We start from the raw sequence: 26,094 nt of genomic DNA on the forward strand, positions 1-26,094 counted from the left end.
GAGGCGAACTGGTGTATCAGTTGGTCTTACCTGAACAGTTCAGAGAGAGGGCACTGCAAGGAGTGCATGATGATGTTGGCCATCTCGGTTCTGAGCGTGCACTTCAGCTTGCTCGTGCCAGGTTCTACTGGCCGAGAATGGCCAGAGACATCGAGGAGAAGTGCAAAAATTGCGAACGCTGTTTCAGGCGGAAGGCTGTGCCTCAGAGGGCCGCGCCTTTGGAAAACATTTCTGCTACTTATCCACTTGAACTTCTTTGTATGGATTATCTATCCCTTGAGCCGGATGATAGAGACACGAGAAACATTTTAGTCATCACCGACCACTTTACAAACTTTGCTGTGGCAGTGCCGACTAGGGATCAGAAAGCCAGAACTGTTGCGAAGGCTTTATGGGAGAACTTTATTGTTCACTACGGGTTCCCCAGTCGTCTGCTCAGCGACCAGGGCAGGGACTTTGAGTCTAAGACGATCAGAGAACTCTGCACACTGATTGGAGCAGACAAAGTTCGTACCACCCCGTACCATCCCCGGGGAAACCCAGTGGAACGATTTAACCGGACCCTCCTTGGTATGCTAGGGACCCTGGAAGAAAGAGACAAATATCATTGGAGAGATTTTGTCAAACCTCTGGTCCACGCATACAATTGCACGAGAAACAGTACAACAGGCTATTCGCCTTACGAACTAATGTTTGGTAGGCAGCCCAGACTGCCAATTGATCTTGTCCTGGGAATCCAACCTGATATGGCAAGTCACAAGACCCACTCAGAGTATGTCAAGGGCCTTCGTCAACGCCTACAGGAGAGCTACTCATTAGCTGCTAAAAATGCCAAGAAGATGGGAGAGAAGAACAAGGCTAGGTTTGACAGGGAGGTCAGGGCAGCTGAACTCTTAGAAGGGGATAGGGTCTTAGTGAGAAACGTGAATATCAGGGGGAAACACAAACTGGCAGATCGGTGGGAACAGAAAATCCATGTTGTTGTCAGACGGATTAGCGACAGTCCTGTTTATGTAGTCAAACCTGAGACAGGGGAGGGGCCACACCGTACGTTGCATAGAGACCTTCTTTTGCCGTGCGGGTTCCTACCTGTAACTGAGATCAGAGAGCAAAGTTCTTCCACTGACGCATCGAGAAAAATGAGACTGAGGGGCAAAACAACAAAAGGCGTGCAAGGGGACACTGATTGTCAGGAGGACGAGTCGTACAGTGATGAAGATGAACTGTATCCTAATACATGGATGCCAGAAATCATCACGAAGGGTCCTTTCCTGCAGAGGGAAGGAGGCTTCAATGAGCCTCAGCCAGTTTCCAGGGTATTAAACCCAGACACCCCTTCTTTTGTGCCCCAAAGTTCCGCACACTTACCTGAAAGACCTACTCACGAGCTTCAACCAGGAACTCCTTATGTTAGCTCTGAGAATAGTGGTTCAGTTACACATCCTACTTCACACTGTAGGACTCCGGACCATATTGTCATTGATATTCCTGAACCTGATGTGACACAAATCTCACCTGATGAAGAGAACACAGATCTCATCACCACAGACCCTGTAGTTGCAGACACTGACAATGTAGTATCTGAGAGTCAAGAGTCCGAGAACGCAAGTGTCCGGCGTTCTACTAGGGAGAGACGTCCGCCTCGGAAACTCACCTACGATGAGCTGGGGGAGCCTTTAACCTTGGCCATTAGTTCATTCTTTCAGGCTTTAGGGGCTGCTATTTCACATGTGTCTGTACCGGTAGGGGCAGGTATGCATGCTGGGACTCATGCAGTCTAGAGGGGGAGAATGTAACCCTGGTAAGATTTACAGCAATCAGAAGTACAGGGTTCTTTGAATGCATCGTAGTCCTTGTCTGATAGTTTAATTTCCGGGCTTGCCCTGAAGGCACCATCTGCGGCTCCGTGCACGTGAAGGTGTGGTGTAGAGGAAAAAGGACGGCAAGGAAAAACTCCATGCTGCCGCGGAGCACGGTTTTTTCCAGTTGAAAGAGAGGAAAGAGGTTTAATTAACATTTGTGAGAGAGCTGTCGTTAGCGGTGAACCACAGACGGGTACCTACCTGAAAGGAGTCGGAGTATTTCTTCGAACTTTTTTGAACTATTCTGGTGAGTTAGCCTAGCTCACTTAGCACCGCTATTGCAGTTCAATGCACTGGAAAAAATAACTAACCAGTCAGAATAGTAGTAAATGTGTTTAATGATGTTTAAGATGTGTTTTCATAGTATTGCAATGTTGTGACAGTTTTGGTTATTATGAGTGTCTAGTGTTTTACTTTCTTGGGCCTGCTAGTTCAGCCGCGGCCAGCTAAGTGGTTATGCGCAGTTCACGTGCAATAGCTGTGCTGTTACTGTAACTGCGGGTGATGCACAGTAATACCGGTGTATTTACTTTTAATGTGTCACAAGATGCAGATTTATTTTAATATTTCAAAAGAACCAAGGACATTAGGAACAAGGACATTTAAGGAATGTGGACATCTAACATTCTGCATTTTTGTGTGCAGACTGGTTTTTTTTTTGAGGTACAGTTCCATGGGTGCCAAGTGAGGAGCTGGTATCGTGGGTCTAAGACACTGTTGCTGCTGTGGAGGCCTTCTCTGTGTCAGGACTCCGACACGTTGATGCCTGCCGTACCAGGAGGGCGGTAGGGAAAAAAACAAAAGGAAGCCCACCTGAGAGATACCTTATCATTTTCTTTGCTACTTTTTCTCCGCCTGAGATTCAGGTCGTTTTCAGTTCTTAACCCAGGACAGTGGGTAACTGAATAAACTGACACCATAAGGAACTGGACACTCACATGCTATTTTCTTTTCTTTTTCCTTTTCTTTGGGGTGTTGAAATATTGTGTTTCTTGTCTTACATCTATTTTGATTGGTTCAATTATTTTTGTGATGCATTTGAGATGGTTACTGCATTTGAAGGTATCCCTACATTGAGGATGAGCAAAGGGAACTGATCCAAAAGGAAATATATAAAGCAAACTTTGTTTCATAAACCTGTGGTCGTGCGTGTTATGTGGGTTGGAAGTCTCATTGCTCTTACAGAGTTGCTACCGCCAATCTCCTTCCCAAACCTAGATTCGGATATTGTAGACATTGCACTTGGGCGAGCAGTATAGATCATCTCTTTATAAATAGAGGGACACACGTCCAGGTTACACTATGGAAGCGAGGAAGAGGAAGAGGTGGGCTTGTTTTGAATGACATCTGACGCTATGTCAGCCTATTATATAGGGAGGCACTAGCCCCTCCTGATATGGGTGTCACTTAGCCAGCTTGTAAGGGCTGGCGTAATGGTATCTGAGCTTCTGATGAGGTCACGCAGGAGGCCTTCCCATAGTGAGACACTCACTCAGGCATGTTTCGGCTTTTCCACGTCCCACGTCGGTTAAAGCGCTGCAGGAGTTCTTGGGGGGTCTACAACCGCTTTCTCCCCAGAGCTGCGCACCTGCTGTGTTAATCAAGAGCTCTCATGTCGTCTGTGTTTACCTCTACAATATTATATTTAGATGTATTTAGATGGAAGCTAGCGAGCTAACTCCCTGCTAACTTCTAACTCAGTTAAATGTCATAAATTCCGTTTTCATGGATGCCTGGATGTTAAACTTAATTGATACACCTGGCAGAGCTGCCACACTGATCATTTTATTACAGATGAACAAATTTAGACAGTTTTTCAACTCTCAGTAATGCTGCAGTGATCATTTGACTTTTGCAGCGGAGTTTGCTAAGAATGCTAATAACATCAGACTCAAAGACCGGATAGTGCTGGTCTACCAAGTCGTAACCAGGTCACTAATAGACAACTTAATTGACACCATTGCTACACTATGAAAAACAAAACAGGTTAGCTGAACGAAAGCACTTATACTGCTAACAACCAATACACGTCATTGTCCCAGAATGCATTGCGTGCGAAAAAACATGGCCGCTCCCACGGCTCCAAAATAATTTTAAACAACAAAGATTTAATGAATAACAACAAAAAAATTGTAGTTATTCTTAAGTATGTTTTTATGTGGTGGAGATAATTTGTAACATATTTAGAGTAACTTGTCATAATAGTCGGGGTTCCCTTTAAGTGGACTCTTTCTATTTATATTTGTATTTCATAGCTTAAAAAGAGAGAAAATCATTCGGACACCATGTTGTTGAACAAAAGGACTATAATTTTTTGTCAAAAAGAATAGAAAGTCATGTTACAGATACAACAATAACTGTTTTCTTTTTATTCGTTATCTTTATCTCATTCTCCCTTCCAGTCATGACTTTATTGGAGAATTCACCACAAGCTACAGAGAACTATCCCGAGGCCAAAGCCAGTTCAATGTCTATGAGGTAAAAAAAAATGAAAAGAAAAAAAAAGACAGAGTGCAACAAGAAGTACATTTCACTTCTCCAAAGCTCCATAAGTTCATTTTCTCCAAAAACTATTTTTTGTTGATTGTGTCGATGGTATTAACAACACAGCTAGTTCCTTCAGTGTTATATATTATTCATGAAGTAATATTCCTTGTGTTATGAATTCCAGCCTTTATTTGAGGACAGTATTAAATCGCCACCTGTTCATATTAGCTTAGAAATATGAGGAAAGACTATATAATGTGTTCTGACTTGTTTGTTGAAAAGCTTGTTTCATGTTTCCTCTCTTATGGTCAAGGTGTTGAATCCTAAAAAGAAAGGCAAAAAGAAGAAATACATCAACTCAGGGACGGTAAGACTCGTCAGTGTGTCATGTCAACAGCTGTCACATGTTTCATGGGGATGACTCATAGCAGGAGTGATTTATCAGTCCAGTAAATGTATAATGTTTGCTGTTAGCCTGTCTGTAACCTCCCTTGGTTCTCTTGATATTTTTTCTCATTTCCCTTTCACTTTCTCCCAATCTTCAAGGTGACCCTGCTGTCTTTCAAAGTGGAGTCAGAGTATACATTTGTCGACTTCATCAGAGGAGGGTAAGAACTCAGTCAGTCATGTTTCATTAGGGTAGAGTCGAACATACACAAATGATATTACTGGAAGGTAGTACAAAGGGTGCAATGTGTTATAAACTTTGACTAAAATGTTTACACTTTTCTTACATTCTGGTTTTACAGTGAAAAAAATCAGCCCTCATTTGATTCTTGAGTCACAGTTTAGTGACTCTTCACAGCTTCTGTCTTTTATCCCCACTGCTCTATTTGTCGAACCTGACATTTAGTTTGCCACTGCACACAATGTTGTTCAGATAAATGATAACCAAGATAGCAGATTTCACTAGGAAATGTCTGCTTCTGATTGATGAGAACTTGAGTTGTCACTGAAGATGGCCTTGACTGATGTTATACTTTTTACTTACATCAATTATTCTAAACAAAAAAGACACATTGAGTATCACGACAAGCTGGGCAGTCATGGCGTAATATGAACATTCGTCTTGTTCCAACATGACTGTATACAAAGCAAGATCCATAAAGACATGGATGAAGAACTGGGCCTGGAAGAACTCTGCGCCTTTGGGATGAATCAGAGCAAAGTGGATTCAGGCCGTCTTGTCTGACCTCACAAATATGCTTCTGGAGAAATGGCCAAAAATTCCCATAAACCTCATGGAAAGCCTTCCCAGGAGACTTTTACTCAAGTTATACTCATATGTGTGTGAAGCCAGATGAGTGAATACTTTCAGCAATGTAGTGTATTTCTCATACTTTTACTTTATAAAACTAGGGGTAGAAAATGTTTTGGAACAAAAGAACATCAGTAATAATGCTGTGGTTATAAAACCATAACATGTAAATAACTAACCCCCAACATGCCAGAAAAATCCAATATAACTCATTAAACTGAAATGGCAATAAAGCAGAGGGCATGACACAAGAAAGTCAGCTATGCTATGCTCTCAGCACAACTTAAACACAGCAGTCGTAACTAAATCTAAAGCAAAAGCTTAAGAAAATACACAGTAATTCAAAGAAAGTGCTTCACCCCTGTACTTCTAGTTGGTTTACTGACAACCACAGATTGCATCAGGCAGATCAGACAAGTGTAGCGGATGATGTCATATTGCATCAGCTCTAACTTTGACCAATATGAGCATGCTTTGAGTTGCATCAGCTGCATCAGGGTCACACTCTGAACGTTTGATTTGTTAACTACGTAACCTAATTAGCTGAAGTAACTAGCGTTTCACTCATAAATACTGTGTGATATTAATACAATAAATGTGTTACAGCAGTCAAGCAAATAGGCTGGAAGAAAAAACATTCCAAGGTAGTGCACTTTATTTGAACACTGATGTTTCTTAAACCATCAGTGAGGCATTTGCTGCTGCCTCACTGCTTTTGTTTTAGAGTTTTATATTGCTGAATTTGTTTTCTCATCATTCTGGACAGCTCATTTTTTTAAAATTGTTTTTGTTGTGAAATGTAAGCTACAGAAAGCTGAAGAATTCACTGGGCAAAAACAATACTACATACGTTAATAATTTGTAGATTTCAAATACTTTAGATGTCTTACAATTTCTAACCGGTGACCAGTACGTTTCTCGATCTGGCATGAAGAGCTGTAGATGTTCTTCCAATCTCAAAACGAAGTCCTGACCACTGTGACTGATATCAATGTGCTCAATCTCCCACCAGGACACAACTCAACTTCACTGTAGCCATAGACTTCACAGCATCCAATGGTAAGACAGTGTTTCATCTTAATGCATGCAGGAAATGTCCACACATCTGTTCAGTGAGATTTTTTTGCCCACAAAATAATTTGTTGGCGCTTTTTTACTTTAGTTAGACTCTTTTTGCCTTCTTTTGAAAAAATCAATTTCAGTGGCATTGACAAATAACTGCCACACAATTATTTGTCTGTCTTGGTGGTGGTCTATATGGAGACACTATTCGTGCTATTATGTTCCCAAATGTCTATCATGCTATCATCAACCATCACACATATGCACAATATGTACTTCTGTGTAAAGTATGGAAACTGGAATATGTCCTAAAAATATCACAATGGACCAGCTGAAGAATATAGTGCACAAGCTGATTGTCCATTAAAAATGACCTTCACATTGAGAGTTGCTTTTTGATTAGCCACTTAAGAGCATTTTTAAAAAGCCTGAACACCAAGTCCCTGTTATTCTACAGAGGTGCCTGCAAAGAAACACAATGACAGTCACCTATCAGCCAGACAGGAAAAAACAAACTCCTAATTGCAAAGTCTTTAAGTTGAAAAATTCTCAAAGAAAGAAGCTCTGTTAACGAAATAATGAGAGATTAGCAATATTACACCTAATCTGGTTGTTCAAATACTTCATCAGTCCATCAGGCTAATGGGACTTACTAAACTGAGGCAGCCAGATTATTGTTGTATTGTAATTAGTGTTTACAAGACATGATTGATAGTGCTGATTGACAGCACAATTTGTCAGTTTTGGGCCAGGAGTTACCTCTGTGTTTGTAGGAATTTTATTTTTTTGCCCATGGCAGCGTGCTCGGTGCTCGCTCAGATTTCAAGTTTAATTTTCTGCTGTAGAAAGAAGTTTTCTTCCCACGCAGAGTGAACAGCAGACGCTGATGTTTTTGTCACTTATTACAGAATCAAACTCAAAGTAATGTCAGTATTTCCAAGCTTTAAACGCTGCACGTTCGTACTCTCTCCCGCTCTCCATAACATCCATCGTTGATCTACACACGTCTGTTGCTGCCACGGACGTCGCACGCTCGTACGTCATTGTCATGAGACACTCTCACCAACAAAATCATGGTTTAGTAACGCAGTAAGGCAGCGTGCTTATGGGAAAGTAACAGTAATCTAATTACTTTTTTGCAATAGTAATACTTGTTCTCGTTACTTGTAATCAAGTAATCAGATTACAGTAACGCGTTAACACATTACTGCCTATCTCTGCTCAGCACATTGCAAAGCATGGAGTAAAGGATGCTGCCACAGCATATGTTTCCTGCAGTTACAGATCACTGGCAGTATCTGGCAGTCTGATGCACTTGGCTGGGTTTGACAGGTGCCTGGAGAACGATACTTGCTCTTGCTCTGCATTGTACCAAGTGTAATCAATAATTACATATTCCCCTTTACATAATTCTATTATATAATCACCTCACATAATTATGGTGTGGGGTTGTTTTTCAGGAATAGATCTCACAGGCTTAGACAGAAGCTTAATGCTTCAGGGGATGGCCCCTTCCTCTTCCAACGTGGCTGTGCATCAGTGCACAAAGCAAGGTCCATAAAGTCATTAATGAGCAGGGTTGGTGCGGAAGAAAAACGTTGTTAACAAAAAGTTGTTATAGCTGCAAAAGGTGGGGTATTTTATAACGTTGTGACTACTGACAGGTAAGGTGAATAATACCGATTATCTTTTAGTCATGGCACCTGTTAGTGATTGGGATATATTAGGGAGCAAGTAAACATTTTGCTCTTAAATGTAGATGTGTTTATCAAAGAGGGTTTAGCGGCTAAAACAGGACAACACTGCTTAAAACCTTTCATGCTAGGTTGTGAGCCCACAAATTGAAAAGACCGCATTCAGACTTAAAGAACTGACAACATGTCAGACAGCAAAGAAACTACACAGATACGAATAAGGATGCTCTTTGAAATGTATTTTCTTTCCACGGCTCCATAATATCAATTCTACAAAACCACGTTTCTCAAAATTTAGTTGGTCTTTTTTTTGGAAAGCAAAAAACAAAAACAAAAACCAACTAATTCCAGTAGTTACACAACATAGTGGTTTCCTTCATCATGTCTGCATGTGTGTTTTTTGCAAGTCTAATAAATGTGTAATTGCTTTTCTTCATTCTCTGATAAGAACATTCTCACGCTAATTTTGCTGCATGCTGGTGGGGATTTCTCTCTTTCTAGGTAACCCGTCCCAGCCGACATCGTTGCACTATATGAGTCCATACCAAATGAATGCATATGCCATGGCCCTGAAGGCTGTGGGAGAAATTATCCAGGACTATGACAGTGACAAACTCTTCCCTGCGTATGGCTTTGGAGCTAAACTTCCCCCAGACGGCAAGATCTCCCACGCCTTTCCACTGGTGAGAGTCATGATTGAAACTGAGGGAGAGACTTTTTTAACTGTTCGTACTTGAAAATATTGACTTCATGGGCTATTTTTGTTAATGGTGGTGCAATTGTGAAAAGCGACCGCCTCTGTGCAGTAGTTAATCAATTTACTCTTGGTCAGTCAAATGAATGGTGTCATTAATGGTGAGCTGATGTAGCAGAAATCACAGTTAGGTCCATACATTTTTGGATTATTTGTACTTTTTTTTCTCAATTTTTTAACATTTCTTTTAGTCCTGCCACTGTACCCCACCACAGACAATAATAAAAATAAATCCAACAATCAAGATGTGGTTGAAGTCCAAACTTTCAGATTAGGCATTCATTTAGGAATCACAGCTATTCCATCTGGTTCAGATTCACTGCCCATTTTCAAATACTCAAACATAACTGAGCAACTCATAAATAGCTTTAAAAAAGCCTGTTCTCTCTTTATTCCACAAAAAATTTAGTAGATAAAAGATCTGGTTCCAAGTGCTGGACTTGGATTTAGTAGCTTTTCAATCAACCTCTCAATATGAGGTCCAAAGTTTTCTATTAGTCAACAATCTGGTACATTCTTAAAAAGAAGGAATGGAGGAAGGGCGCACTAGTGACTGCAGTTTGAGTTACAAAGAAGACTATTACAGAAGAAGCATTTAGTTTCCCTCGAGGAAACCATGTATATAACAACATAATGCACGAGTACATCCTTGTGAATGTACAGGCATGCACTTTGTACATACACTTGCACATGTCTGTAAACCACCCAATCAAATTGACTGCTTGTAAATCTAAGGTGGATATATAAGTTTTAACTCGTCTTGTTCACTATAGTTACTGTGAAACTCCAGTGTATGGATGCGTATATACTCTAGCTTTGAAAAACAAATGGGCATCACTTGATTAATGAAAATGTTTTCACTCAGCATTCCTTAAATAAACATATAGCAACACGATTAACGCTGACTTCTCTAGTCAAAGTGATGAGTGCTTTCATAATGTAATGGTTTATTCACTTGTCTCCCTGTGAAAGGACTCTAAAGCCAGGATGGTGCAGTCTGTGTTTTATCAAGATCGAAATGCATTGGAGCTATTTTTTATTGTCAACCTCGCAGGGATATTGTAATTAGACAAACAAGAAAATTCAAGTTACCAAAACGCTTGTCTAAATGAGTAAATCTGAGTAAAGCGAGTACCAACAGTTGAAAGCTGGGGAAAAACACAAATGTATCAAATCAAGTTCACTAAATGTTTTGTGTTTTCTGGGCATCTTCTTTTTTACATTGTGATGCACAAAAATGATAAAACAAACAACATGGACCATGCTCCAATAACCTGTGGAAATAATTGTACATTGCTGACTGGATGATGCAAATAACACAACTGTGAAACCTCTGAAAGCAGCAGGCTGACAGTGTTTATATAGCCACATTACTTATCTCAGATTTCAAACTTTGTTTACATCTTGATGGTCATATTTTACTACAAAATCATTTCATTAAAGAAGTGTGGGCACCTTAATGCATTTCATGAATGAAAAACAAAAGCCTGTTTTTCCTTCAAACATTCACATATCCTGTGGCACCAACAGACCTGCAGTGGAATGGTGAGACTTTAGTCAGTTTGTAATCTGATATTTCTAGTGATGTCAATGACAACAATATAATTTTTGGATCAGAAAATGGATATTTATTAACATATACTATATTTTACGCAGCTTATGAGTGGATCCAGAGGTTGCATGACATAAAGGAAAGGCTTTTTTTATACAGCAACTAAATAATAAATTAAGGTCTGTTGGCCTTTCTAACTTGGACACATGAAATATTGATATGTTATGTTAACCCATCTGCTGGTTAGACCACATAAACTCCAAGTATTTAGTTTGGTCTAAATGTTAAAACAGTTTACTCAGTCTGACACGTCTGTTCTCATTTTGCAGCGCTCTGCACTCTAAACTGTTGGAACACAAAGTAATCCCTTAGACTGCTTCACTACAGTTAGATGTCGACTTGCAATATTATGTGAATAGTTTTTTCTGTTTTCATGGAACAACAGAAACTTCAGTTAAACATCTGCTTTTTCCAAGTTCACCATATTCATAAAGCTTAAAAACAGGTGTGAAGTCAGATTAACTTTTTTATTTTTGGTTGACATGTGTCAGCTCTGACTCACACATTCAGCATTGTAGTCTTGCTTCCATTTCTACTTGTGCATTGCTGTACAGTAGAATCACTGTGGAGATTGCTTGGGATGATGTAAACTGGCTGTTTTGATGCATTAGAGTACCAGCTCTAGTCTGAGCCCTTCCCAAATGACTGAGTTACTCCTTCTATTACTAACTGTGAGCCCAGACCTTATGGTCACCCATTGTAGGAGAAATTAAGATACGCCAGTATGGGAGAAATCTGTTCTCTCTTTCTAGTCCCTGTCAGGACTCTTGCTGCAGCATTTTGGATTAACTGAAGGCTTTTCGGGGAGTTTTTAGGACATCCTGATAATAACAAATTACACTGGTCCAGCCTTGAAGTAATAAATGTATGAACTAGTTTTTCAGCATCACTCTGAGAAAGGATATTTCTCATTTTAGAGATATTGCGCAAATGTAAACAGAATTGGTCCTAGCACTGAACCCTGTGGAACTCCATAATTAACCTTAATGTGTGAAGAAGACTCTCCATTACATGAACAAATTGGAGTCTGTTAGACAGATAAGATACAAACCACTGCAGCGCAGTACCTGTAATACCTGCAGCATGTTCATCTAAAATTTCCTCAGAAGTCAGTGTGCCATATGATTGCATTAGCAATAAATTTAATAACGCTCTATATTAACAGTTACACACTATATAGAACAACTTTATAGAATTATATTTGTCTGCAGATGTTGGCAGCTATCAGTGAATAGTTTTCAGCTATTTTGAAACAAAAAAAAAGACACTTTTTATCCATAACAGCAAATGAACTGTACAACAGAAAATACAAATGCCATTTATGGTCTCCTCACAACAATGATAAGAAAAATAAACTGGGCCAATATGGCATGTTTGTTAATACAGAGATACACATGTTAATGTGATCTCTGGTCTCCCACTCAGAGACTCAGGTCTTCGAGTGTCCAGCATTCAGAGGCTACCTGAGGACTCATGTGAGAGAAAATCTGCTCACACAGATATTCGAGCCAAACACTGTCAATAAGGCCTCTGCAATGTTCTGAAGACAGTTAAACTTGTCAGGTAGTGATGTCCAGCAGGTGAACATGCAGCTCCATGAACACGCACAGCTGTGGATTCCAGCTGTGTTCGTAGTTCTGCAAACTTTGACCCCACAGAGTCGAGCTTTTCAGTTCAATCAGCTGCATGTCGATGTCCTCTGTGTCCAACCACTTAACAAATCCTGCTGCTCATTAAGGCTTTCTGGTTTGATCAGAAAATAAAACATTGGTCCAAACACCTGAAAGTCCTGAAAACACATTGTGAATTCTGTCTCGAGTCTACGGATGTATCCGTGTATTTCCGCGGTGTTGATGCTGTGCTGAGCGGACAGCTCCTGAAGCTTTTGAAGTGTTGGAATGTGGAAATTTCAACATCGCTTGAAAAAACTGCCAGCTAGCAACGTCCCTCTCACCAGTAGGCAAAGTTATTTTTAGCCAATTACATGTTTAATCTGGTAGTTGGGGCTGTTAGCTAAGACACCGTCATTAAGAATTGGCACAACTATGCGAGCTGATTTGCGATGTGCACCGCTGGCCCATTTATTTTTTAACGCACCTCCTCAGATTAACTCACTGCGTGTCGTGCCCAGGGCTGGACTGGGACAACAAAACAGCCCGGGCATTTTGACTAGAGACCGGCCCCCCAGGTATTAAAGCCATAAAGCCTTTGAATGAAACCAAATGCTGTGGTGACAGTGATGTACAGTCTTGTTGGTATATATGTATGATTTCTATACATTTTACATCAGATAAAAAGTTGGTTGTAACCTTCAGATAATTATTTAATAACAGCCAGACATTTTAAATGAGAATAAGAAAGTATTTCTTTGTGCCCCCCTTTCCCTGTTAATGCTCTACCTGGCCCCTGGCAAAACTTTGCTAGACCCGCCCCTGCACAGTTACCAGCTGTCAGCTACGTAAAAAAGGATCCTGGTGTTATTTGTCTCTCAGAAACAGTTCATAACTTCCCTTCAACTCATTCATGTCACCTAAAAGGTAAACCTGTTTCTCCATCACCTGTTCAGCTCTGATGATTCAGTAAGGACATCTCCTGGTTTCATCTTCATGTTTCCCTCTCACCAGATAACCAAACGATATCATGACCAGCAGCTTTTACAGCTGTGGCTCCAGCAAACATCAGCTGATACTAGAAATTAATATTAAATAAATTCTAACAACAGCTGATCAAGCTTAAACTGCTGTTGTTTTTTAGCGCGACATCTGCTGGTTTCCTCTTTCTGGTGCAAAGTGAGCGATAAACAAACAAGAGAGAAAAGCCGATCAGCTGATCACTGATCAGTTTCATGATTGAAGTAGCAACAGGAGAGGCAGGGGGAGAGAATGAGAGGAGAAGAGGCAGCTGTGCAGCAAAGACAGAATAACTCCAGCTTTGTGTCTTTTTTTCCATTCTAGCTGCGTTCCTTTTCAGCTCAATACGAAACACGTAATATTTTCTCTGAATACGAGACAATTCGTTTTTTTACGGGACGGTTGGCAACTCTACTAACTAACTCTTATAAATAAAGTTCACTATCAGTAACATCATAGCTGTAGAGAAACTCTGTCATGCTAGCTAGCACGCAGTACGAGTTACTGTAACTGACGGTAAAAAGTCAGCACAACGAAAATAAACTCCACCTAAACTTGGTTTATATCTGACCCAGATAGACTGCAGGTCATAACTTCTTACCTGAAGTTCAGTTCACCTGACACTCAGACCGGCGGCTGCCTCGGGTCTCTCCTCTCCTGCCTCCCCTTTCCCTCATCCACCTGCTGGCCAGCAGCTAAACATCGGCCAGCATCTGGCCAATCCACCACCTTTCATTGTTTATACTGTCACAAGAGAAAAACAAAAGTAAAAAAACAAACACCATCGGCCCATACCCGGTATGTCCGATGGCCAGTCCCGCTATGGTCGTGCATCAGTTAACCCTTTGCGTGCCAGCTGTGGCACATGTGCCCAGGGTCGCTGACCCCTGTTCTAATCGCTCTAATAGGATATTATGGTCGAAAGTATCGAACGCAGCACTGAGGTCTAGCAGGACAAGCACAGAGATGAGTCCACTGTCAGAGGCCATAAGAAGATCATTTGTAACCTTCACTAAAGCTGTTTCTGTGATGAGCTCTGAAACCTGACTGAAACTCTTCAAATAAGCCATTCCTCTGCAGATGATCTGTTAGCTGTTTGACAACTACTCTTTCAAGGATGTTTGATATAAAGGAAGGTTGGAGATTGGCCTATAATTAGCTAAAACTGCTGGGTCTAGAGATGCTTTTTGAGTAAAGGTTTAACTACAGCCAGCTTGAAGGCCTGTGGTACATAGGCAATTGTCTGTGAAGGTTCTCGATCATACAGGCCATCTTCACCCAAAACCTTGGCTGATTGTGACCTACAGCCGTTTTCACACCTTGGCTCGTGTGATTAGGTAGAGGATCAATATGGGGTCCATGTCCCTCTTGGGGGACACTCCCATAGGGCTTAAATCTGGGACTCTCCACCATTTGACATTAGAACTGAAGAAGTTTCTCGGATGAGACGTGAAATGTCTTCAAGCTGCTTAAAGAAGTCCAGACGCTTTTCTTTCTGAGCTCCTTAGACTATATAGCCGATTATTAGAGAAAGGTTGATCATATTTGATATTGAAGCATTAATTAATGGCAGGACTTCTTTGAGCAGTTTTAGATAATATTACATCTGCGAGATAATTATGATAAATTTTTTCTCTAATGGTTGAAATTTTATTGGTGAAGAAGTCCATGAAGTCATTACTAGTTAACGTTAAAGGGATGGTTGGCTCAACAGAGCTCTGACTGTTTGTCAGCCTGGCTACAGAGCTGAAGAGAAACCTGGGGTTGTTCTTATTTTCTTCAATCAGTGATGAATAGTAAGATGTTCTGGCTTTGTGGAGGGCTTTCTTATAAAGCAGCAAACTATTTCTCCAGGCTAAATGATGATCCTCTAAATTTGTGACACGCCATTTCCTCTCCAGCTTACGAGTCATCTGCTTTAGGCTACGTGTTTGAGAATTATACCACGGAGTCAGGTACTTCTGATTAGAGACCTTAGTTTTCACAGGAGCTACAGTATCCAGAGTCGTACGGATTATATTCTTAAACTTAGTTACAGCGCTTTAAGAAAGACATCTACTGTGATAAAGTCTACTCTCCACCGCTGTGTAATCAATTATTGTAAATGTAAATGTTATCAGGAAATGATCAGACAGGACAGGGTTTTCAGGAAACACTGTTAAATGTTCAGTTTCTATGCCATATGTTAAAACAAGATCTAGAGTGTGATTAAAGTGGTGGGTGGGTTCTTTTACATTTTGAGAGAAGCCAATTGAGTCTAATAACAGATTAAATGCCATGTTGAGGCTGTCATTTTTAGCATCTACATGGATGTTAAAATCACCCACAATAATTATTTTATCTGAGCTCAGAACTAAATTAGATAAAAAGTCTGAGAAATCAGACAGAAACTCTGTGTAAGGCCCAGGTGGACGATAGATGATAACAAGTAAGACTGGTTTCTGAGTTTTACAGCTGGGGTGGACGAGGCTAAGCATCAGGCTTTCAAATGAATTAAAAGTCTGTCTTGGTCTTTGGTTGATTGAAAGGCTGGTGTGAAAAATTGCTGCCACACCGCCCCCTCAGCCTGTGCTTCAAGATTTCTGGTAGTTAGAATGACTCGGGGGTAGGGATGGGTACCGGTGTCCGGTGCCATGTTCTGACATAAACGGTAGTAACCAGACCGAAAAGCAGCGCACATTTCGGTGCTTTATTTCGGTGCTTTTTTTTCCTGAGCTGTGATACACTTCTAGCCAATCATTTTACGTTTCTGAGGATAGTAGGCGGGGCCAGGTACGTACGTTCAGTTAGAGCAGAGCTACAGATTAAAAATGCCCAAGGCAAAGCGGTCAAAGTCTGGCTGTACTTCACAGCAAAAGATGCAAACTCAGCAGCAACAAGTGCTTTAAGCTGATACTGTGATACTGTCAAAGGAGGTAACACCTCAAATCCGATGAAACACCTGGCGACGCATAGCGTTTTTTTTAAAAGCCGAGAAATGCGCCGTATATGATAGCTTGCTGCGAGACCTCACACCGAGCACATCTACTGCGGGTGTGGTGCCTGTTATCTGACCCGGAGTTAGCAACATCCCCCAAAAACCCGAAGAGGAGAGTCCTGGCCCCTAGCCCTGCCAGTGTAGCAGAAATGATGAGGATGATGATGCAGCAGCAGCCGTTCTTCTCTGAGTGAGTAGCTTAATGTTGTTCGTGTGTAATTTACGTTGAGTAGGCTAACCACGTTATTACATTAATGCATGTAAGGTGAACTAGCAAACATCATCATAGCTACATGCGGCTGTCTTCTTGTTTGATGGCAGATACTCCCTTCACCCTGGCCAAAAAGGCTAAAATGACCAAAGAAAAAGTGGAAAACAGTTAAACATGAGAGGTTTTTGGACAAAGTTTGTGTTTTTTCCATTGTTTAAGCACTGCTTCCAGCCAAGAGTGATGCCATATATGCCCCATAGCTGCAGAAAAGGCTAACATTGTTATCTTTTTACAAAAAAACAGCTGAACATGAGAGGTTTTAGGACCAATTTTGTGTTCTCCATTCTTTAAGCACCGGCAGCGTTTCAAAAGTACCGGTTTGGCACCAGTATCGGACAAAACCTAAACGATACCCATCCCTACTCGGGGGTGTTGATTCATTTAAACTAAGATAATCTTCCTGCTGCAACCAGGTTTCTGTAAGGCAGAGTAAATTGATTTGTTGATCAATTATTAAGTCATGTACTAACAGAGACTTGGAGGAGAGAGACCTAATGTTTAATAATCCACATTTCACTGTTTTATTCTGCGGTGCAGATGTGGATACTGTATTGTTCTGTCTTTGGGATTTTTTTATGTTTAAATCATTTTTTGCTGGTTTTTAGTTTGTTTTTTGTCTGTTTGGGAGCTGACACAGTCTCTATGGGGATGGTGTTTTGGGAGAAAACAGGAGGAGTTAAGCTGCAGAGAGGCGTGTAAGACTGCAACTCAGCTTCCTGGTCCCAACTCTGGATAGTCAAGTTTTAGGGGCTTTAATAAATTTAGGCAGGTTTCTAGAAATGAGAGCTGCTCCATCCAAAGTGGGATGGATGCCGTCTCTCCTAACAAGACCAGGTTTCCCCCAGAAGGTTACCCAATTATCTATAAAGCCCACATTGTAGGGAGCTAATTACTGACACTTGTTTCTGTGATTTTGTACTTCTTGTCACTAAACATAATAGTGATCTATGGTCACTACTTGTCACGGCCATAGACTGACCAGTAAATTAAGAGCTTCAGCTGTCATTTTACCATAACATTATAATACAGCATCATCTTTACTGTAGATCCCGTGCCACTTTCTTTCCATCTCATGCTCAACTTTTCCTTAGCTAATGAACAACAGCCATAGAAAGCTGAACTTCTCCTGAGGCAGTGAGTCATCCCAACCCGGAGTGGGTACTCCATTCCTTTTTGACTGAAAATCATGATGTCAGACTCAGAGGGGCAAATTCTCATTCCAGCCATTCACTCTAATACTGCTAGTTGGTGATCATTCTCAATGACGCTAAGATCATTCAAAAACCAAATATGTGATGTCTTTGTGATAGTTACAACAAACTAAGATATCTCTGATTAAGAAACTAAATTGCAGTTTAAACTGAAACTTCTGATTCAACAAAATGAGGGGCACACAGCCAGTGTCGAGAGTAATCATAAGTGTGTTTGATTTTGTGAGCTGTCAAATCGGCACGCTTTCTAAAGTCTGGATCCACGCTGCCAGCTCAGGATATCCAGAGGACATTTCATGAAGTTATTTATCATCATTTATAATCATGGATTAACGGTTCTAATTAGCATTCAAATTAACATTTAAATGAGTAAGATAATGTACCTGGTGAGCTCAAATTATCCCTCACAATGCATGAAACATCATGCAGCAATATAATCTGGAACAACTTGTTCAGTCAATGGAAAGAGGGCTTGTATAATTCTCCAGTTATAAACATTGTGGAGTAGTCTTGTGAAGCTGATGACTGAAGCAGAGAGAAGGAACAAAAGGTAGGAGGGTAAAAAACACAGTGAATCACGCTGAGAGAAAAGTTCATGTGTTTGATGGTTTGGGACTGATGGAAAAATAATAGCGTAAACAGACAGGCAGCTACAGTGAATGACATTTTACAGAAGGACAGCTTAGCTCAGCATTGTCCACCAACAGGATGGCAATGCTAACAGTGTGAAAGCAGAGAAAGGAAAAAACAATCACGTGTGCTGTGATTCCAGAAAGTGGTCTCCTAGTTTAGAAGAAATTCAGAGCAAAGTGGGTAGGAAGTAAACACGGAAAAGGAGTCTTTTTGTTGTTCTAAGGCTGCAGGCAAAGATTAGTAGGAGGGTTTAAGAAAACCGTATTATTACCAGATCTTTTTATATGGGAGTAAACATCCCAATGACATGCCTCAGGTCTTTCATTAGTGCACTGGAAATATTTCTTACTCGAGTTTTTTCTGACCTGAAACTGTCAAGTTTTGTCAAGTCCCAAGATCCCCTTGGCTCTCTCCCAGTCAGAAATCAGAGGTGTGCGAGTGAGTGTCAGCACACTTTGCATAACTTTCTCTCATTTCCACGTGAGCAGCCATTCAATCAGCTTTCCCAATTAGAGTTCACCTCAGCGTGACAAATCCCAGACCCACGCCACACTGAGGCAACTATTGTCAACTGCAAAGTGTTAGCATTTGGTCTTATAAAAGACGACTTATGTAGGACAGATCATTGGGCCAGTTACTGAACAGCAAGTCAATGGGATTTTTTTTTTTTTTTACATTTTTTAAACTGACTAAATGCCCATATTTGGTTATTTAAAGTGCAACCAATGAGGACAATCTGAAACTTTGAGCAGGGACCCCGGTGTCTTTCACAAGGACACTGCTTCAGGGCTCAGACCATCAAGCCCAAGCTAATGGCCAAAATGAAAGAGCATTACAGTAAACCCAAAATATAGCAAACTAAGTAACACCGGGTTCTGATGTAGAACAATTGTCTGTATTAAAGTCATTTAATTTATAGATATAAATTGAAATTTCATTAAATAATTTAAAAGAAATCATTTAAAAATAACCCAACTTGGGATAAATAAAGTATTTCTTGTTCTTATCAGTATGAGCTATAGCTATAATGGACCTCATAGTGGTCCTTTACCCACTGTCAGCCTGCCAGTTTTCTTACCTGCATGATCCCATATCTAGAAACAAGCTGTTTATTGTTGAAAGGCTTAATAATAGTAATGTACTTAATACTAGTTTTATAGCTAATCTGTTTCCAGTGTTAAATGTTGTGTCTTTGAGTTGGATCCATTATGTTATTGGATCATAATCACTGACTCACTAATATGTACATAAATTTAATGTTGCAGCCGGAGATGATTTAAATGTCTTTTATTCTGCTGGATATCTTTAGCTATAGTAATAAAGTATCATATGTTAGTAGATTTATGTTAAAATCTGCAAAATAACAAATATAATATGAACCGTCCCAGACAAAATGCAGTGGAGTCAGAGTTAAAACTATAATAAAAAGTTATGTTAGAGCTTAATTAACACAATCTAAGAAACAGTTTTACTTCCTTTAAATAAAACTATATTATTAAACAGAAACTTCAGTCTCAGTGGAAATAATTAAAAAGTATAGTCTTGGGGACAGATAGCAGAAGGCCTCAGAGCTTTGGAAAGAAAGAGATGATTAGCTGTAAGTAACTACTACATCAGGTCACTGCAAAGGAAATGTCAGCATTTCAATAATGTGCCACTAACACTCGAGTATCTACAAATGCTGAATGAGGATAAAATGAGGCGACATACAGTCTGAATGACTGCAGTTTTTTTATACTAACTGGATAGAGGTCTGTATTCATGTTGGATAATTCCACTCTATTCGGCTTAGGAAGTTTCCCTGCAATGTCAATATGAATAATATTATAAAAGGAGAATTTCAGCAACAACAGAGCACCAAGGACCTGCATTGGTAAACAAACACTTAAAATGCACCAGAATAAAATCATAATACAAATTCAGTGTGTAGCAGGAAAGCAAAACATATTCTTGTATTCATTAATCACCTCGTGAATTATTCCTAGTAACTAATAACTTTCTTACTTTATATACCTCTTGCATGTCCTCTGAGGACAGGAACCTTGCAGGGTGCAGCACGAGCAAAGGTTGAAGCACAGAATACGCAACTCCCACAATAGAAAATCTGGAGGCTAAACTTGAACAGAACACAGTTCACATAGAATCTGCCATTCATCACAGGGTCAGTAAGTCCGTTTGTGAAGGTGGGATCATAATAATATTCTGACCAAGGAGAATTTGTTTTAGACAGGAGTAGAGATCAGGAAGAGGTTGATTAATTTTACTGGGTTAAAATGTTTGTGTGAATAAATGTGAGGTGCACAGTGATGAACTGAGAATTTACAAAAGTAAAAGTAATACAAAGGAACAAAAGCAAAACTGAGGAGACGTTTTCTCTATGATGTGTGTGTGTGTGTGTGTGTGTGTGTGTGTGTGTGTGTGTGTGTGTGTGTGTGTATTGATTATTGGTTGCTTCTCAAGCTATAGTGTATGGTGAATAATAGCTATGTACATCAGCAGTATGTAAACAAAGATAATTAGCTTTTGAGGAGACCATACAGATGAAATTGCCAGTCAAACCAGTAGAAAAATATTCTACTTTATCCCCTTGGGGTTAGAGTGCTATAAAATTTAAATATAAGGACGTAAAGGTAAGTCATTGAATGTTGGCGTCAGTATGAATGTTCCCTCACAAAGTGAATTTTCTTCTCTGCAGAACTTTAACTCCGAGAACCCAAACTGTGTTGGCATTGAAGGTGTACTAGAGGCTTACTTTCAGAGCCTGCGAACTGTTCAGCTGTATGGTCCAACCAACTTTGCTCCTGTCATCAACCAAGTGGCTCGGTGAGAGACAAAGCTTTACTCACACACATTCTCTCATTGTAAGACAGAAATATCTTCTCATGCAGGAATACTTTTTACATTCAAACTCACCCAAAGGGCCCATAATAACTTCATATTCAAGTCAATTAAGTTTTATTTATAGCCAAGTTACAACAGTCACCTCGAGGCACTTTACACGAGTATATATATCTTAGTAAGGCAAAGATCCTACAATAACAGAGAGAAAACCCCAACAATCAACACTCTATAGTCAACTGTTAGGGGTATTATAACTAAGTGGACACGATTGGAAATGACACTAATTCAGCCATGAAGTGGAAGGCCACACAGCGGGGGTCAGTGGATGCTGAGGCGCTAACTTCCTGCAGAGCCAATCGGTACAGACCTCTAAACTTCATGTGTCTCCATGGAATCGAGCAGCCAAGCAGCTTCATTTGGGCCTTACATCACCATGGGCAATGAGAAGTGTCAGATGCAGTGGTGTTAAGCACACCGCCACTGGACTCTAGAGCAGTGGAGATGTGTTCTACGGAGTGATCAATCACGCTTTTCTGTGTGGCAATCCGAAGGTATCAGCTGCATGCTAGTTTTGCTAAGTTTTCATGCTTTGTGGTTAAGACTTCTCAGCCTGCTCAGTGGATTAACTGTAGTTCTGCCTATTGTAGATCCCTCACTCTGGTCTCCAGCCTGCTGACCACAGGGGAAGGACACATCTTTCTGTTGCCTGTTGTCACTGCTCAAATATTTATTTACAATTAAAGTTCTTTTAATTGTAGTTTGATAAGTTTATATATTAGCTTATTTACAAATCATAATAGTTTTCATAAAGAGACAAGAACAATGTTATAGAGCTTTTTCTGACAGGTACTTGGATCTGTGATAAACAACAACCCAAATGCTGATTATCAACTACATCCTATACTTATATACTTGTATGTACATTCTATAATAATGAACTTTTACTGAAGTAAAAACAAATAAACAAATGTTTTGAATTAAAATAAACTCTATATAAATGTTTAGTCATTAAAGTGTACAGCACAGCTGGAACTAATTCACTATAGTTAAAATCGAACCATAATTTATTAGTTAACTTATATTTTAAATTTTGCCTTATAGGGTTAGAGATTTAAATGGAGTTCATGGTGAAATATTTGCCTTTGTATAGTTTATCTTTTGATGAATAAAAAAAAAAAAATAGCTTTTAAAGAGTGAAAGATTTGTGCAACACGTAACTTGTTTACCAATTCAATTATAGCTGTAATTTCTACGGCTCATTGATGGATGTACCGATTTATCACCGGCTTCACTTTTATACAAAAAAAAATCTTAAAAGCTGAAGGATTCTGAGGCCCCTTTTGAAGCATTTCCATGCACTCATGGTACGTGCAGTTACATGTGTTTGTCTCTGAGCAACAGACTAAGCAACTTTATGCTGGCAGGTTTAAATGTCTGTATTTTGACTAAAGTTATAATTGCTAGATCCCGATGCACACTTCCATTCCTGATCCCCATTATGCTTTTCTCTCTTTTTTGAGAAATAAATAGTTGTTTCTTATTATCAGTGGAAGAGCTTCCAATATGGACATTTAGAATCTTTATAGAGGGTTTTTACGTCCACATGAGAGATAACTGAAATAAGTGAAAACAGATTAGGACTCGCATTAGGACACAGATGACACCAGGAGTATTGGGACTTGTCAGACTTAGTGAGCCGTGATGAATCGATTTCATCAGGAGTGCCTGAGTGGATAATATAATTTGAGGAAAGAGGTTTTGCTCATTTGGATTTTTTCCATTGTATCTTAATAACTGGCTACATTAATAAACTCCACACAGTAGTTACATTAATTTAATTTATTCGTGCGTATTTTGTGAAACTCAAATAAATTTTTCTCCTTTTGATGCCTAAACGTAACTGTAAGAAAGTGAAACTGAAAAGTAACTTTAAAGAAGGATAAAATGTAAGTAAACACTGTATTTATAGCAACAAACTAAAAAAAAATCCGCACCACAAGCTAAAACAATAATGGCACTACATGAGCATTTTTGGCAGTTAGGTGATAGCAATACCAGCAAACAGAAAAAAATAACAATTAAAAAAATATATACAGGCATTACACGTTTTTCCTTCAGTGGGAAATTGTGTTTGGCGTGCACACTATACGGACAAAAGTCAAATCATCTTAAATTCAGCAGTTTTCAGTTGCATTACCACAGGAATAGAATAGAATAGAGTAGAATAGAATAGCCCTTCATTGCCATTATACATGAACAATAAAATTATGGGTGCTCCACACGAAATGTACAGGACATCAGGAAAAAATAACAAACAGAAGAGATTTATACATTCAAGAGGAAATATACAAACTAGAGGAACATGTACAAAACAAGAGAAAGGCACAGAGAGCAAAGTGCTTGGAAGGCCTTGGTCTGAGTATAGAGCCTGTATGTGAGTGACCTGAGTGATGAGGGTTACATGGCTCAGATTGGTGAGGTGGGTGGGCAGGGATGGGGTGTGGGGGATAAATTCAAGCACCAAACATTTGTGAAAGAACAGATTGCTCCAAAGAACTCACAAAATTCTTGCATGGTACCTTAATGAGATGACAACTCTGCAACACACTGTACAATTTGTTCCCTCCTAGACATTCCATGATCAGCTGTACGTGTACCTGGCATTATTGGAGTGGAAGCATTTATCAACCACAAAATGGCAAACCACAAAGTGTTGCAGATGGGCATTAGTATTAGCATAGAAATTGTGACCAGGAGCTTCATGGCGTAAATTTTCATGTCTGAGTAGCTTCTGTAGATACAATATGTAGGTGGCCTACTTTTCTTCAATAACTGTACCTAATTAAGATTTTTATTTTGTCTTTCCATTTAACTGTTAATACAGTTTTCTCATGAAATATTTAAGGCCTATGTGTCAGACACTGTGATTTTTATTGTTTTTCAACATCCTCTGAACAACTGCGTATCCGCATTATCCTCCCCCTTAATCCTGCATCATAGTCTACCAGATCATTTAGGAACAAATTGGATTTTGAAACTTTTCTACAGCAAAACTACAGCTCGTGTTATGTTTTTAATGGATTGTGGTTGTTTATTGCCCACTATTGTATTTTTAGTCCTCATATAAAGCAATCATATCCTGTCCCAGTTAAGTGTGATTGTGGTTGCATAATCAAATGAGTATAGCAGTACTGTTAAGCTGTGAGATTCAAAACTGCCAACCGTTTAGAAAAAGAACAGAAAATGCATTCTCTCTTTTAATCTCACTTCCTGTACTCACACGTTCTTTTTCATTTGCACTTTTTCTTTGATGCATTCTTTTACTTCTGTCTTCTCTATTTGTTCTTTGTCTTCCTCACTCTCCCATCTGTTTCCATTTCTTTTTGCTGCTATCTATTATTTACTGCAGTTCAAAAAAATCACCGTGCTCTTTTTCCTCCCTTTCTAGTGCTTGCTCATGCTGCTCCTCCTCTGTGTCCTCATCTTCCATCACCTCTTCACCCACTACTTCTTCATTGTTATCTATGTGGGAGGTTAAGAATAGTGATGAAGACAGAGAGCAGAGGAGGAACATTAATGGTGTAATCCATATGTACATAACTACTTATAGTCACACACAGTTGCTCTTATTAGAACAACAGTGTTATTATTGCAGGCAATGAATGATACGCTAAACATGAGGGTTTTTTATTTTATTCAGCTAAGTGGTATATATCAAAGGGTTAAATAAAGTTATATAAACTGCTTTTGAAGAAACATTTGCCTTGCTCTCTATAACTCCTTAGTTTAAAAGAGCAGGGAACAGCTAGTGACTGAATGGACAGATGGAAGGACGAATTAGTGGATTAATCGATTTATGGATGGACATGCAAAGGGACTTCTCCGAGGGTGACTGACACCAGGACTACATCCATCGCTGCAATGAAGGCTGCCTGCTTCTCCGCCTGGATCAGCTAAGGCCAGGTTTCGACCAGGCCAGGTCGATCCCTGCTCAAAGGAGGAAAGTCAGTAGGCCCCAGCCTGTTCCTGCACCATGAATAGGATCCTTTAAGGGCTGTTTTGCCCAAGGGTTAGGTATGGTATTTCATCTGGTAGCTCCTCATACGACTTAGTCCTCTGAGTATCCTGTAAATCCACTCACACTGAGCGTCCTGTGAACCCCAAGCTGGTTAGCCATAAGCTATCTGAACCGGCCAGCCCAGAGACTTTGTTCCTGGTTTCTGCGCTGGCAGAGTGGTTTTAATATCTTGAGTCTGAGGTGATGCTGCGCCATTGTGTCCAGTGTGCCACGGCCCCAGCCCAGGGTGCCTGTGTGCCCTGCATATCCCGAGCCTCTAGTGTCTTCAGAGGGTGCCAAAGTGTTTGAGCTTGAGCCAAAGTGTCCCAAGCTGCTTGAGCCGTTAGATCTTGTTTTACCCAAGATGGCCTCCCTTTATCTTTGGTCTGCGGACTTATTTTGTTTTCACCGCCTTTGTTCCATCTCAGCCTCCAGCCAGGCCTCTACAGGCATACTGCTTTCACAGTTGGCCTTCTTGAGCTTGTGCTTGGCCACTCCTCAGCGGCTGGTTCCCTGCCCTGCTTCACCAATACCCGCACTCTACCTAGTCTCGAGAGTGAACCCATCTGCTCTGCCTTTTTCATCGCTGCCAGACTCCCACCAAGTACCAGAGATCTTCATGTCTGTTGTTGCCACCCCCCTGCCAAGCCTCCTAAGAGCCCCCTTCTCCACTGCCAATGTCAACGACAGTCACCTGCCAAGCAAATAAAGGGTACTGTCATCTCCACAAATGCCAGCTGCTTGA

General features: G+C 40.2%; 1 protein-coding gene across 2 annotated transcripts in view; it reads left to right on the forward strand.

The window, feature by feature from the left end:
• LOC147329821 (copine-9-like) overlaps nucleotides 1-26,094 on the forward strand; it is a 191,677-nt gene that overhangs the window by 139,465 nt on the left and 26,118 nt on the right. For both annotated transcript variants that reach the window (XM_086291172.1, XM_086291173.1), the window contains 6 exons: nucleotides 4,265-4,340; nucleotides 4,663-4,716; nucleotides 4,896-4,957; nucleotides 6,620-6,666; nucleotides 8,865-9,046; nucleotides 21,147-21,274. In XM_086291172.1, the coding sequence (XP_086147298.1) occupies nucleotides 4,265-4,340; nucleotides 4,663-4,716; nucleotides 4,896-4,957; nucleotides 6,620-6,666; nucleotides 8,865-9,046; nucleotides 21,147-21,274 (549 nt within the window). The remainder of the gene's footprint in view (nucleotides 1-4,264; nucleotides 4,341-4,662; nucleotides 4,717-4,895; nucleotides 4,958-6,619; nucleotides 6,667-8,864; nucleotides 9,047-21,146; nucleotides 21,275-26,094) is intronic.

Source organism: Aulonocara sp. 'chitande type north' Nkhata Bay, linkage group LG5 (assembly GCF_057382095.1).
Source record: "Aulonocara sp. 'chitande type north' Nkhata Bay isolate Kocher_YH1m ecotype deep benthic linkage group LG5, A_spYH_male_GT1.1, whole genome shotgun sequence".
NCBI lineage: Eukaryota > Metazoa > Chordata > Actinopteri > Cichliformes > Cichlidae > Aulonocara > Aulonocara sp. 'chitande type north' Nkhata Bay.